This window comes from Lissotriton vulgaris, chromosome 11 (assembly GCF_964263255.1).
Source record: "Lissotriton vulgaris chromosome 11, aLisVul1.2, whole genome shotgun sequence".
Lineage (NCBI taxonomy): Eukaryota > Metazoa > Chordata > Amphibia > Caudata > Salamandridae > Lissotriton > Lissotriton vulgaris.
Window position 1 is genome coordinate 297,816,482 of NC_141699.1, and position 14,865 is coordinate 297,831,346.

A 14,865-nucleotide genomic window follows, 5' to 3' on the forward strand; every position below is an offset into this window, starting at 1 on the left:
GTGGACACCTTCTTGGACGCTTCGACGGCGGTCTTAGGGGCGAAGGCCTTAGGTACCACTTCCGGCTGCAGCGTGAACTGGATGGGCGCCGGCGACTTTTGAGGTTTACTGGAAGGCTTTGGTGGTGGAGTGTCCTTCGGTCAGACAGCCGAAGCCTTTTCCATAATTCGCTTCAGCGATTCAGACACCTGCTTCGAGAAGGAGGCGGACGGTTGAGTAGACTCGACGGGTTCCTTCGAGCCACCGCCAGGCGTGGACTCGAGGTCCGTATCGCTCGTAGCCTTGTCTGGTTGACGTGTAGGATCGAGAACCTTCTGAGCTCCGAGTCCTTTGTCTGTGTCGACGGTCTTCGGTGCCGATTTTTTCAGGTAGACGTCCTTGACCAGTTTTTTTAGGTGTCCCAGTCTTCGGCTCGACACCCTTTAGCGACCTCACCGGGTCGATAACACCTTTATGCTTAGTCGGTGCCGATAGTTTAGAGGACTTCGAGCCGACCAAAGCAATACACACTTTTGGTTTTGATTACGCCTCTAGTGCTTTCGGTTACGCAGACACCAAAGGTTTCTCTTTCGGTTTCGATTTGGAAACCCGTGGCTCCTTAGAAGTGTCCGAAGCCGGGCCCGAAGGCGAGGCTGTAGAACCCAGTGTAAGATCTTGGGTAAGGCCATGTGGCGATCCCTCGACCTGAGCCTTATTAAGTTTCTCGGCTCCAGTATTAACGTTCGGGCCTAGCTCCTCGCTTGAGCTATCTTCCATGGCCCCAAAGGCCCCATCGTCGTCTCCTACCTAGTCGACGACGTCTTCAGTATCGACCATTTCAATATTAGCGTCGTAGCTGGAGTCGATCTCTGATGTGGGATCAGACAGGTGCTCTCGAACCTCCTGCTCTGCTCCCTCATCGTCCTCGAAGATGTTCACCGGTTCAGGTGCCGTCTGCTGGGCTTCCTTGCGCGCTGCGCGTCGAAGTCGAATCGTCTTCTTGGAGCGGAAACGAGAACAAGCCATACAGCTGGCTTCATCGTGATCTGGCGACAGGCACTTGTTGCACACCGGGTGGATGTCGATGTGGGGCTATTTCGAGTTGCACACAGGACATCTCTTGAACGGGCTTCGTTCCATGATGGTTCGTCGATAAGGCCTCTGGCGTCGACCGGGCCTTCAGTGCTGAAAAGCCACGTGGCTCCTCTGGATGTCCGGCTCGGGAACTGAGCTGGAACAGAACTGGGCACCGATCGCAAGACAATACCGACGATATACTAAAGCCCTTTTGGCCAAAACAGTAAGTTTTTTATCGATTCCGAACTTGAGTTAACAAATATGCATCCAAACCCAATGGCGGAAAAAAACAATCTGGGGATGGAGTTGATGCCCATGCGCACTGTAGTCCAGGGGAGGAGCCACCTATCTCGTGATACTTCGAAGACTCTTCCAGGACAACAATGTGCGATCATCCGGACCCAACACTAGACGGCGATCTATGCACAGATATGAATTCAGCAGCCCACATGCCTCGAACCAAGACAGCCCTCCTTACTGCAATCTCAATTATACAAAGGCATCCTATTTCCAGCTCCAGTCATCGGTTTAAACATCAATGATCATTAAGTGAATTAACATATTTGTCACAATTCACCTTTTCACATGCTTCAGGCGAACAGAAATGTATGTTCCACTTAAGATATCACTGAGCTCCTCACTCCTAGGTCTCAAAAAATGCAGAACTTTAACTGCTTGGACAAGCTGAAAATCTACAGGAACCATTCTGTAAATTACGCTCTGAACATCCTTCTCATATTCACTTTGTTTACCTACAATCTGACAAGACAGCGCAACATTTTCTGCTTGCGTTTCAAATAATAACTCAGTCACTGTCTTAAGTGCCTTACTTTCAACTGGGCAGAAGTCATTCAACTATCCTCCATGCCGATGATGATCATCCTGGTTACACAAACCTGCTTCTCCCACCGTAACTCCTTCACAACCAGGTTTATTTTTTAATAGGACTTGTCTTCTCAATAATTAACGTCCTACTCCATCTCAGAGGTTGCTGGTGTATTTAACACTGAAACACAATTTCACCTCAAATAGTACCATAAAATACAGAGCAGGCATCCTTCTAACAGAAATTGACAACTATGCCAGGAACAGATTATTCTGGGATTGACACTGCCAATTCTGTTTCCACTCTTGCATTCAAGAAGCCTTGGTTTCACACTGAAATTTAGCTGGCACCAAATCAAAACAACTTGATCACATTTCTCCTATACTTTTTACTTGTTACTATTAGAAACAAGACAGCAGGCCAAGGTGTTAATACGGACATATGAAATAGTACAGTCATTTCTCAAACCCAGATTGCCACCCTTTTTATCAGGGTGAATTACAAGGTTTTCGAATTACTTCCCTTGTTGAGTATCGAATCATTCTGAATACTTTGCTTGTGGTGAAAAACAGAAACTACTAACAATCTGTTGTGGTGGAAAATAGTTAATGTATTTATGTACACAGGCCATGTTTTATCAATAAAGGAGGAGAGCAATTCCCTCTTCAGTTCAGGCAGGAAAACGGCAGTCAGAAGTAACAGGTTGATTTTACTGGGGAAAACTGGAGATCTCACTAAAACGAAACTATTTGAAACTGTAAGAGGATGAGAGTGAAAATTGAACTGGCTACAAAAGATCCAAAATGGTATTGTATAATATTCTGATTGCATAAACAGATTTTATGAACTTTAGTATAAAATAATTTTAGCAATTTGATGTGAGGAAATTAGAAGCACACGCCAATTCCACAAATGCACTCACAAACACTGAAGAACAATTCTGCTTGAGGATCAAGTGCACTCAAAACCCTATTGTCGTAATAGGTTTCATTCATGAACATAAACTTTTGCTGATACAATCAACATAAAAATGGTTCCTTTGTGTACTGGTCATGACCCATTTACTCAGCTAACTTGATCGAGGTCTTTTGATCTACAAATAAATTACACTGGAGAGCAGTCTTACAGTGCTAATGGAAGATATATTATTTTGCAGCACAGTGCGAGAGACAACAGAGTATAATCAAGAGCAATAAGGACATAGTGGGATCTTATGCCAAATATGTTGCAGCAATTTGTCTATTCATGACGTTGATATATTCTAATCAATTATGTCTAGCCCCACATCAGGCTCTTGGGCCCGGGAAAGTTGATTGCTTCCAGTTAATCTTGTTTGAGCATACTGAGCCATTGCTAAAAGATATATACAACAACACAAGAGAATGGGTGACACTGCCCGATTTAAAGTTTCCAAGGGCAACTCCAGGTTCTAGTGGGACAAATATACCATTTAGGTAGCCATAACGTTTCCAAAGGTGGCGCCCTGTACAACAATGTCTGAATTTAACCGTTTTGGCAAGGTTAAGATACTGAAAAACTGGGCAAGAAAACATATAGCTCTAACGCATACCTTGCAGTTTGCAAGCAGCTCTTTGATGATAGTTAATAGCTCAATGTTCTGTATTAGGATTTTGACTTGTAAAAGAGAAGTAACAAAAAGGAGCTCTCTTACCGAAGGAGTAACCCACTGACCTATTTACATTATATGCACTTTGTATTCTGCATGGTCCACGTTCTTAGCAGCAGGCATTTTAACCCTTTGCGCTACCTTAGGGAGAGTCAAAACTTCCACTAGACATACCTCTGGTCTGTAGGCGATTAATCACCGGAATTATCTTGACATTTTTATTGATGCCTGATAATTGCTAGAGGCCGGAATGCAGCAGCAGGTGCTTAGATAATACACTTGCAAAAATGACACCCCCACCCCAAGTTAGCGCCCGGTGCGGTGGCACCGATCGCACTGCTATAGATCCGGCCCTGAGTATCTATACGATCCTGTACAATTGCAGGGTTATAAATTTAGAAAATCTCAAAGAATAACTAAGTAACTAACTCAGACCATTGGAGACAAACCATCACAGACTAGATTGCAATGCATTTCATACTCTATTTCAGTACATTAACATAAAAGATACATAAAACAAACAACAAGGTTAATAACAAAGATTAAAAACATACATAAAAACATTTCTAAAACAAAGAAAGTGCTAGTCTACGAGCGAAGGGCCATGCTACATCTAGGGCCTTTAAAGGGTTGCACTGCCAAATTAATAGTTTAACATTTGCCAAATATTAATAAGAGCTCAACTATCAATGTCCTTTAAAACTGCTACAGTGGTCTGTCTTTTGCTTATGTACCATGCATGCAAAAAATTTGGAAACAGCAAAAAACATATGCGGTGCCAAGTCTATTTGGAGAATTCTATACACCTGTTAATTTCGTCTAGTGCAGAGGTTCCTACAAATAGGGATCAACCACTTAGTTCTTGGCCTGCTGTATGCAGGGCAATAGAATAAGAAATGGGGTGCATTTTCTTTCTTACAACCACACACAGGGCATCCTTGCTTGTTCGCATTTAATAATCCTGTCTATCTTGATGTAAAAGCATGCAATGCACTGTAACAAAAATTGTTGTGGTGTAACAAAAAATAAACCTGCAGTATTTATGCCACAGAAGAGGATTATGACAAATAGCTGCTTTGTAGGACTCTAAAATATCAGATATTCTTGACCCAACTGTTACAAACTAATATGTAGCCCAAAGTCATGGCTTCAGCAATGGAGAGGTTAACCCCCATCTAGTGCAAATAATCACTACTAACCAACTCAATGGTGTTCAATGTATTGACTTAGTAGGATGAAAGGTTTGAATATAACCAGAGGCATATCAAAGTAAAAGGAGCACCAATTTCCATAGTGGTGCATCTATTTACACTTAACTGCCCCAACTATGCTTGCTACTCACTCTCCAAAGGTGTTGAACGTCGCACTTTATCGCTTAAATCAGATATGTAAAATGCAAGGAATCATACACTACCTTTATACAATTAGTCAACAGCACCTTTCCAAGCACAACTTTGTCTAGCCCTCCAAACTACAACGGCCTGCGCTTGCTTTCAAAAGTAATGGCTGGACCTCAAGGAGAAGGCAGTATGTTTGCAGCTGCTATGTTATAATATGGATGCAAAGTCCTTTTCAGGTGGGTCACCATTTAGGTCCTGGATTCTCCTGGATTTAATCAACATTCAGTTCTATCTTCTCATTTCAAACTCCTTATTTTTGGCACAACCAAGTCATTTTCAGATCTAAAACATTTCCTCACAGACGTTCATACTAAAAAGCATTTTCTATATTACACATCAACAATCAAAGGCACACTGAATACATTAAACTGTGTGTCCTTCTGGATCTTTCCCTTTGCTCAGAGGGTGCCCACCTTACGCAAGGCGAAAAAGATGTTATCCTTTAAATCAACTCCTGCTTCTCCAACGTCAACTTAATGATTTAAGAATCATCTCCCTCTTACATTTCGCAGTTTGCCAAGCTACCACTTTTAATTACCCTGTAACTTCAACCTAAATGTCTGCGTTAATGCATTTTAAGGCACTCCAAGGGAAAAACAATATTAAACATATACTACAAGGAAACGCACACACAATTGACGACACAACTAGCATCCAGTTGATAAACTGGGCAGATATGAAAATTAAGCTCAGAGGGTGGATTCCGAACGCCTGATTTTCTCGCCCAGGGCACGCGGAAGCTCCGAGCTTCAGGCTGCAGCCATTGGTTGGCAGAGCCCGCTCGGAGACATGGCGGCAAAGCACAAGCCGTGAAGAACAAAGCAGGCAGGCGGCTGTTCGACAGCTGACCAACCCGACGGACTGAGCCATGCGCCACGCGTAGTGTACAAACAAGCTGCGGACACTGTGTTCTGAAATCCAACATCACACAGCAGGGGCGGGAACCATTCGTTCTCAAATGAATCTTCAAAGTGTAAGACGTTCGTGCTATTTTTACTGCTCCACGTGCTCTCAACGCCAATCCTGCACCACACCTGAGCGCGAGAGAAGCGAACGTGACTTACTGTGCAGTTCGCGGTGGATCACGTCAAGCAGGTTCGGTTCGTCACCCCACCAGAAAATCCACAGTTCCTTCCGGTCCGGCTTCACCTCCCGGCGCCACACACAGAGAAGGTTGGACTGCAGGCACCGGATGAAGCTGAGCAGGATGGGGTCATCCTGGGCAGGGGCAGAGATGATGGGTCCGCACTCCCCATGGCCTTGAAAACTGTACCTGCGCCACTTGATGCCTGTGAGCTCCGCCTAGAGAGAAAAGACAAACAGAGGACCGGTTATAGGTGCCACACCTGAGCGTTACGAACTTCTGCACGGACAGTCGTTAACGCCCTTTGCAGATAATGTGATCAATTGCCCGCCCCCAAATTACAACCAGAAGCAAAAAATGATGGGAGGGTTAACTAACATTGCTCTTAGCAGCCTAGGGCGCATGGGCAATAAAGCCCATGTAAATGTAAGTGACGTACTATGTTTAATTGCACTTCTATTTTTTACATTTCAAGCACTGATTTTCTCCAGATCAACCTACAGTGTGAGTACATACAGTGTGAGTACGAACAGAGGCCAGCACTGCGGGAGCCATACAGAGGCCAGCAATGTGCAGAGCTGAGCACACGTTTTCTTTTGAGGGGTCTACACTTAACACACAGAACTCGGAAACTCCGAGTTAATGCATGACCTTTAGATAGCACAAATGTAAAGCACAGAGCACTAAATCTTGCTCACTGTTTCCAACTCGCGTTGCCTGCATTCATTGGAAGAAATTCTGATGTGTATGTATTAACTTTCATCTTATAACAAAAACACGCTCAGCTCTACGCCAAGCCAGGACAGTTCTGATACAGTCCCAGGTGTCTACTGCATGCGCTATGTTCAGAGCTGCCCCTGTTTGCACAAGAGTGTGGTGTTTACGCAATCTGTTAAGTCACAATAGTCCATTTGCATCAGTGGTGGGGAAGTGCACCTGGAGCATCTACACACCACGCCTACTTCCACAGCGTTTCTCCTACCCCGGGTGCCTAATATCCACAATGGGGAATCATAGAAGATAAAATCAGGCTCCAGAGACCATTGCTAATTAATTAATGGATAATCCTAATGAACATGTAGGGCATAGGAATGAGCAATGCACACTGGTTTGAATGAACACCCACATGATGAATTTCCAGGGCATAAAGTGCCAGGAAATCGCAGAAGGTCCTCCCAATAGACTTCCACCCTCCTTATTACGCCTTCCAGCAAGAGGGCTTTCAAGCCCCTTTCAAGAGACGTCAAATCATTTGGAACGTGCACTTTCTTTAGAAATTCAGTGCTTGGCTTGTTTTCAATAATGCGTTTTACAATTTGGAATTTACTTTTAATTGTTTGTAGAGTATTTTTTTCAAAATCTATAATATGCATCGCTGAACAATGTACACATACATCAAGAGGTACTCCGATTTTATCGGTTTTTTGATTATACCTACTGTATTATGCACAGTCCTACATAAGTAAGAAAGAGCTCCATATTTAATACGCACTCAATACTGGTGCGCATTAAAAAAAGGGTGTGTTTAATAAAGTGTAAAACACCACGAAACACTGGAGAACATTAACCAGGCTACCAGACTAAAATATAATTCCTTCTGCGCCAATCCACCTACAACAATTACAGCTCTCCTCCTAATGTACTTTAAGTTGGGCATAGAGTTCACTAAAATTACTTCAAATTATAATTTTGTAATCTTTTAGCGCTAAGATGCCATCTATCATATGCAAACAGTTTACTTATTTCACTAACCACTCAACAGTTAGTGTCTGTATTTCAAACACCTCAAAAGCAATCTCTTGCCCGCTAAGTAATCCCAGAACTCCTAAGCCTCTGTGACCCAAAAATCACTTAAAGCAGAGGTGAACAATGCATTTTCTATGAAATCCTGTTCTAAACAGATTTGTTGAACTGTATTAATATATGTCAAATTTGATTAAGTATTACAACGCTCTGCCCCAAGTTACAGGGAGAACGGAAGATTCACAGTGTAGTACGAGTAGCCACTTTAATCTCCATTCAATAAGAGACCCATTCTTGTACATTAGTTCCATACCAGCTTGCTGAAGCTTAATATCCAATTTCTTATGCACAATGAATTCCTTACTTCATTGCAGGTATGGTGTCCTGGGTAGGGAAGCCAGTACCACAGTAATGGTAATGTTTACATACAAAATATAATGGTTAGTGGGTGGATCTCAGCTTGAACCCTGGGCAGAGGTTGAAGGGTAGGGTTTTACTGACAGATCAACTTTTCTTTTTCCAGGCAATAAACTGGCCAGACCAGCTGAGCAAGTGATCATGGTCTTTCTAAAAAGAAGCCAGAGTCTAAGCTAAAATGAAAGTGATGCAGTGTTTTGAAAGGTAGTTTGAATGATAGGTCTGTGTGGAGGGTGAGGCATGTTGCAAGCAGAAGCAAGCCGATTTCAGGTGCCCACGTGACTGCAGGTATGGGTAGTGACGGCTATTGTGCATAGTTTTCATGGATTTATTAAGATTTTTGATGTACAATCTAGAACATTAAGAGACAGGATGGTCAGAGTTGGTCATTGGGGAAAGTGGTTAGAGGATGGACGTGGGTGGCACTCCGTAGAGAAATCTTTCCAAACATTAATTTACTTTGGTAGAGGCAGTGTGTGAATTATTTCGGAAATATGCCACTATCATGAATAGTACTGCAACCTTTGATGCTAAAGAGCAGACCAAGTATGGAAGAACTAAATCAGGAATGCACTGTAAAATACCATATTATAAAAAATAAAAAAACTGAGTAAAAGTCAGGGGGGAGTGATGCAAGTGTATCTAGTGGATGAATTTCACAATGTAAAACCAGGAAAGCTGGCATCAATCCCGGCTTGCCCAACTGAGCAAATTGTGCGATCCTAGGCAATTGCTTTATTTTACTTTGCCTCGTTCATCAAATATAAGACGACCTTTAAAATACATGACATTAGGATTAGTGCTGTACAAAACCTACTCTTGGGTTTCATTTAATAAGCTAGAATACTGTTCATGTAGAATAGCAACCAGACCAGCCAGAGGGTGCACATAACTGACTTGCCTCTTAGTTCAGTACTGGCATTGTTATTAGGATTGGAGGTGGGTTGCATGAATGTTTCTACATGCATGTTTTAAAACGGACTTAAAAAAAACAACTTTGTAATGCACTGATATGATCTGATGTACTAAGGTGAAACGCTTCTGCATGTTAATGAAATAATCATTTTTGAATATTGAAGGGACTTTACATTTTTACACATTTGTTGCCAAATGTCTTTAAAGTTGAAAGTGTTAAGTTAATAGTGGTACAGTACACCTGCACTTGTTTTCTTTTACTTCAGTTGGCCTGTAAATCAATACTTGCAGTTTATTTAACATCTGTATGAACGTTAGATCTCTGTAAACTAAGCAGCAGCCCAGTACTGCTGCTCACCCGGGGACAGCATGTAAAATTCAGGAGGTCCGCAAGTGGCTCATGGCCATACTTGGAGTATCACTGAATTAGAGGTTACCCTAGAGCACACCGGAGAGTGGGAGGATGGTGATTAATAAAAATGGAGGAGGGGGGGGAGGGGGGGGGAGCATGTGCGTGATGAAGGAGAATTACTTTTGGAAATGCACTCAGCAAGAGTTGATGTCCAAAAGTAACAAAAGAATACCTGTAAGAGCCTGTGGTCAATGGAAAGCCACTGGCCCCAGTAACCTGTACTTGGTCCATATGCCATGGCATGGACACAGAAAATCAATGATAACAAGTGACGCGGAAGTCAACCAATGGTGAGTAAAGATAAGTAATGGGTGGGCTCTAAGGCCCTTTAAGATATTTTTTCTAGCTCATGCCTGCTGTAGGAAAAATCTAAAAAAAGGCTCTGTATGCTCGGACAATGAGTCTTTGAGGTATTATCGGAACATGACAAAGGATTTTCATAATTCTGATCAGATGCTTGTGGCTTTGGGTGGAATAATGGGCAACATTTCAAAGCAGGTGATCTCCATAAAAAGAACATTTATTAGCATGAGCCTGAATTGAAGGGTATTAGTGGCAAAAGCTACAGCTCACACTGTGAGAGGAGCACTGTTCAATATTTATAACTTAAGAACACTGACACCTTCACCAAGTGCGAGTAGTTGAACACCCAGTTCTAAAGGGAAGCTATGTGGGAGACTGAGTCTAAAGTCTTTTTCAACAAGACGAGTGTCACTCCAACCTTTCCCAGTTTCTTTATAATGCGGTTATTATAATTGGAAAGCAGATTAACCGGAGCAAGGAACAATGCTGGAAATGAAGTGGTACATTCCTGATACTGAAATTTTTTACAGTTCGTACGTTTTTCCCAGACTCCTACCTGAGCCATCCTACTCCACAGTGACCCTTTGAGTAGTTGGTGTTGTATAGTCTAAAGTTAGTGTTTGGAAATGTAGATTATTCATACCCACTTGAAAAAGGTCCAAATAACGTGGTAAAAAGGTTATTGTATATAATTAACTAAGTTAATAGTGCAATAATAATTACATAACAAGGTTTTTTTATTTTTACAACAGTAGATGATTAAAATATATGACTTGCATAAAAAGTCAAAGCTAAATAAGCTGGAGTATTAATAAAGTTGCTTACCTGTAACTATACAGGTAAGCAACTTTATTAATACTCCACTGCATTAAAATACTCAAGAAAATTCAAAAGTCTAAAATACATATTAATACTAAAATGACTAAAACGGTTAGCCCAATGATCATGTTGCCCTACTTGGCAATACTCTATTTTTCACACTGGAAAATAATTACTCATCAAATGACCACACAAATAAATCCCACATGAAAGTTATTGGCTTAAGTCACAAAACACGAGAACGATCATTTCTAAAACATCTGGGCTGGCACTTGTCAGATTTGCAGAAAAAAGTGCTATGAAGGTATTACCCCTTCCTGCAAGTAAAGGTTATTGGACGGTGGACGATCGCAGACATAGTCATAGCTTTGATCTGCCTCAGCTTCTTAACCTTCTGGAAACATTAGCTTTCACATGCCAGACCCCAGTATGTTTAGCGTCTCTGATAAATAATTGTTACCGTTCCTTCTCCACTCCACTGTCAAAGTATATGTAGGGAATGTGTCTGAAACCACGAAATATCTTCTGCAGGACAAGAGGAATTTTTTTTCTTTTTTTTTCCCCCTTCATTTCAAGATTTTTTTATTGAAAAGTTTACAGATATAATATAAATACAACAGAATATCCACACCACGAATCTATCAAATTTATCATCGCACACCTGCAACAGATGGGTGAGAAAACTAATCTTTTTACCTAAAATGTTCAAACCAACGTAGTTTAGACTTGACTTGGAGGCTCAAGCTGGGAAGGGTGTCAGCATGCTGGGCTACTCCTTAGACTGAACCCTTTCAGACAAATGGGTATCGAGTAGGCCTTGCAGAAAATTAAAACGCAGAGGATAAATTCCCGAATTTCACATAACATCCATTCTTGTCAATTTGTTACACTGCATATCAAACAATTTTGCACCATTCTCAATCAGACTGGTTAATGTAAAACATTTGTCAATAATGGACACTTCTGCCCAGTCTCCAGCCACTATTTAGGGGGGCTTGCTTCATGTAAGGTATGCAATCATCTGAAAAGTACTACAGAGAACCCAAAGCAAGCAAAACTGGACAGCATAAAAAAGAGGGGATCATGATAAAAATGATGTCCAACTGTATAAGTATCTCGGCATGCAAACTACCCTCCACTTTGAGTCTTGCTAGTGCCTTGAATCAGCCCATCGCTCTATACTACTACATAGCTCCTTTCCAGCGATTTTGCTGGAAGCCACCAGAAGTCTACCACTAATGAAAAAGGAACTAATCAGGGTAGGGAGTACATAAGATTCTAGAACGCTAACGCTTATAAACTGTGGCCCTGAAATGTAGACATTATTATTTGATACCACTCTGTTGCAAGCTCTCTAGGCCTAGTAACTGCTAAACTTTTTCCACATAAAACGTTGCTCTCCATTTGGCGGTCTATGGATGTTAAGCCACACACAGACTCGGCTGTTTTCTTCAACGGTGTTCTACCATTGTGCGTGCCTGGACCATACTAGTCCTGTTCTGTCATCGATTAAAGACTTACTTTCACACAAATACACATAGCCAGGAGATGATGCTCAGCAAAGAGCAGGAAGATCTGCATGAAAGATTTGTGCTACACATAAAACAGTTACCACTGCTGCAGGTTTCATCAGTGTAGCTCATGCAAATGCACAAGTTGGGGTGCAGACACGTGCCTGCCACCGCACTGGTTTCATATGCATGTAATTCAGCTCTTTAAAAAGCAGTATCAGTCATATAGTTAACACATAAAAAGTGTTCTACTGCCAGAGCAGTCCTATAGATTTCCCAGACGCCAGCCACACAACCTCTAGCAATGTACAGCTACCACTGCCGCTTGCAACAGCAAACTATAAACACTCATCCCTCCAAGAGTGCATGAGCTACGCTGCATCCACTAACAGCACACAATGTTCATTCCACTGCCTGAGTGCAAGGATGCCTCTGCCCCCACCCAGTAGTAAATGTGAATACCCAAATTATGAGCGTTAGAAAAGTGAAAACAAATTCTATTCTCTAAATAACTTCGTTTTTCTAGATTTATAATTTGCCTAGTCTAATATATTAATTGACTATCACATATAAACAAGAAAAGGTATGGAAGGATTAATATCTGAGATTTATTTTATCATAGGAAACAATAATTACCCGATCCTCAGATTTCAATCCTATACAAATGTATTATCCAAATTATTTCAAAGCCATAGCGATCGGTCATAACCATAAAGATCGGCGTTCAGTGTGGCTGAACGCCAATCGATATGGTGGAGGACCGAAGAAATTGACATTTGGATTAATCGCCGCACAAAGGAATAGTGGTGTCCAGATGAGGAATAAGAGAGAGTCTTTTTTGCTGTTCCCACGAGTGAGAGGCACTCTGGTTTGGGTACAACCTGCGAGTCTAGGATTTAGAGGTTTCGCATCACGTGACCTAGACAAGATAGAAGATCTTGGTTCCATTGCCCTTGTGCTGAGGAGGCCAAAAAGAATATAAAGGCTGAAACGCGTCTGTGTCGACATTTGTTTGAGGAGTCCTTATAAAAATAATAAAACGTGTGATTCAAACTGTTGTGTGGCACAATAGAATAAAAGGAAAATAGGCTTCTCCTTTTATGTGCTCAAAACACTACCTCTAAGTGTATTACTCTGAATCTATGAGTGAACATTAGTGATATAAATAGCAGTGGGTATTGGGAAAGTAAAGTTAATGTCACAATTGTAACTGCTTTGTTTATATATGTATTTTTTGGTATGTCCTTGTACTTTTGAATGTTATATATGATATGATTTTTGTTCACAAAGATCGGTTGCATAGCATATGTGTGCTTTGAAATAATTTGGATAATACATTTGTATAGGATTGAAATCGGAGGATAGGGTAATTAAATGTTCCCTCCGATAAAATAAACATGATATAAATCCCTCCATACCTATTCGTGTTTGTATGTGATAGTGTTTTATACCCAGGCAGGAGGGTAATTTGGGTAAACTCCTTGTATATTGATATAATATATTAATTGAAGCACAAAATACCAAATCCTAACGATTTTTGTTCACAAAGATCGGTTGCATAGCATATGTGTGCTTTGAAATAATTTGGATAATACATTTGTACAGGATTGAAATCGGAGGATAGGGTAATTAAATGTTCCCTACGATAAAATAAAAATGATATAAATCCCTCCATACCTATTCGTGTTTATATGTGATAGTGTTTTATACCCAGGCATAGGAGGGTAATTTGGGTCAACTCCTTGTATATTGATATAATATATTAATTGAAGCACTAAATACCAAAACTTAACAATTAAATTCATTACATTCAAATAAAGGTTATTCAAAAAACTATAAGCATGACCTGAAAAAGACAGAAGTGTTTCGACACTGATCAAAAGTGCAGCAAAAGTGACCACATAAATTAAATGTAGAACAAAAAATATTACTTACTAATAACAAGCCTACTCCGACTACAGACAGTGTATGAAAAAAACTGAAGTATTGGGGTATAATCATCAATAGAAAGTCCATGTTTCGGTCTCTTGAAGCACCATTAATCAGAAACAACTGTTTCGAAAACAATCCTCAATGAAGGTCTAAAAAAGGTCCTTCAAATAACAACGCTTTTTCCTCAAATTAACACCGCTAAGAATGTTATTTATTTTCATACCTACATTCACAAAGGGTAAAGGGTCGGTTACATTTGTAAGACGTTCCTATAGTAGGCTAGCCATTAATACTCAAATATCTTCCGACTACTGCTACCTCGTGCAGACTCCCAACAGGTCAAGATTGGCTCTAATGACAGTGCATGACTGCCCCCACATCTTCGACAGTCAAAGTGGCAACTGCCTTCTCTGATAGCACAACTACTGCAGTCTTCTCGTACAGAAGATGGCAGTGTATTCTCGGACTAAACACAATTGCATCTCAGCCATATATATCGTTTTTTGTCTTCATAAGAAAACTTTGCTGAGGATTTATAATATGCTAACGAGGCAGAAGTTTGTATTTTGCCAGTAGGGTCACTCTAACTTCCTTCAAGTATTAGTTGTCTCTAACATTCTGCAGAAGGTACTGATGTAATGGGACTAATGATGCTCCATTGAGTAAAAGGCATTTGCATTCTCATACCACTTTAACACAAGCAAAACCTTAGGATGCATTGGTCTTGGACAGATTTATTTAAGTACTCCCACACTGAAAAGCTGCTTTATGGCCGTCATCTCATCCAGAATTAGAGAAAAGAGACCCGAGTTTTATAAAT

General features: G+C 41.1%; 1 protein-coding gene across 1 annotated transcript in view; it reads right to left on the reverse strand.

Annotated features, from left to right (window-relative positions):
• MED13L (mediator complex subunit 13L) overlaps positions 1-14,865 on the reverse strand; it is a 1,083,173-nt gene that overhangs the window by 900,622 nt on the left and 167,686 nt on the right. The window contains exon 2 of the mRNA XM_086943260.1: positions 5,974-6,211. Coding sequence (XP_086799386.1) covers positions 5,974-6,211 — 238 coding nt within the window. The remainder of the gene's footprint in view (positions 1-5,973; positions 6,212-14,865) is intronic.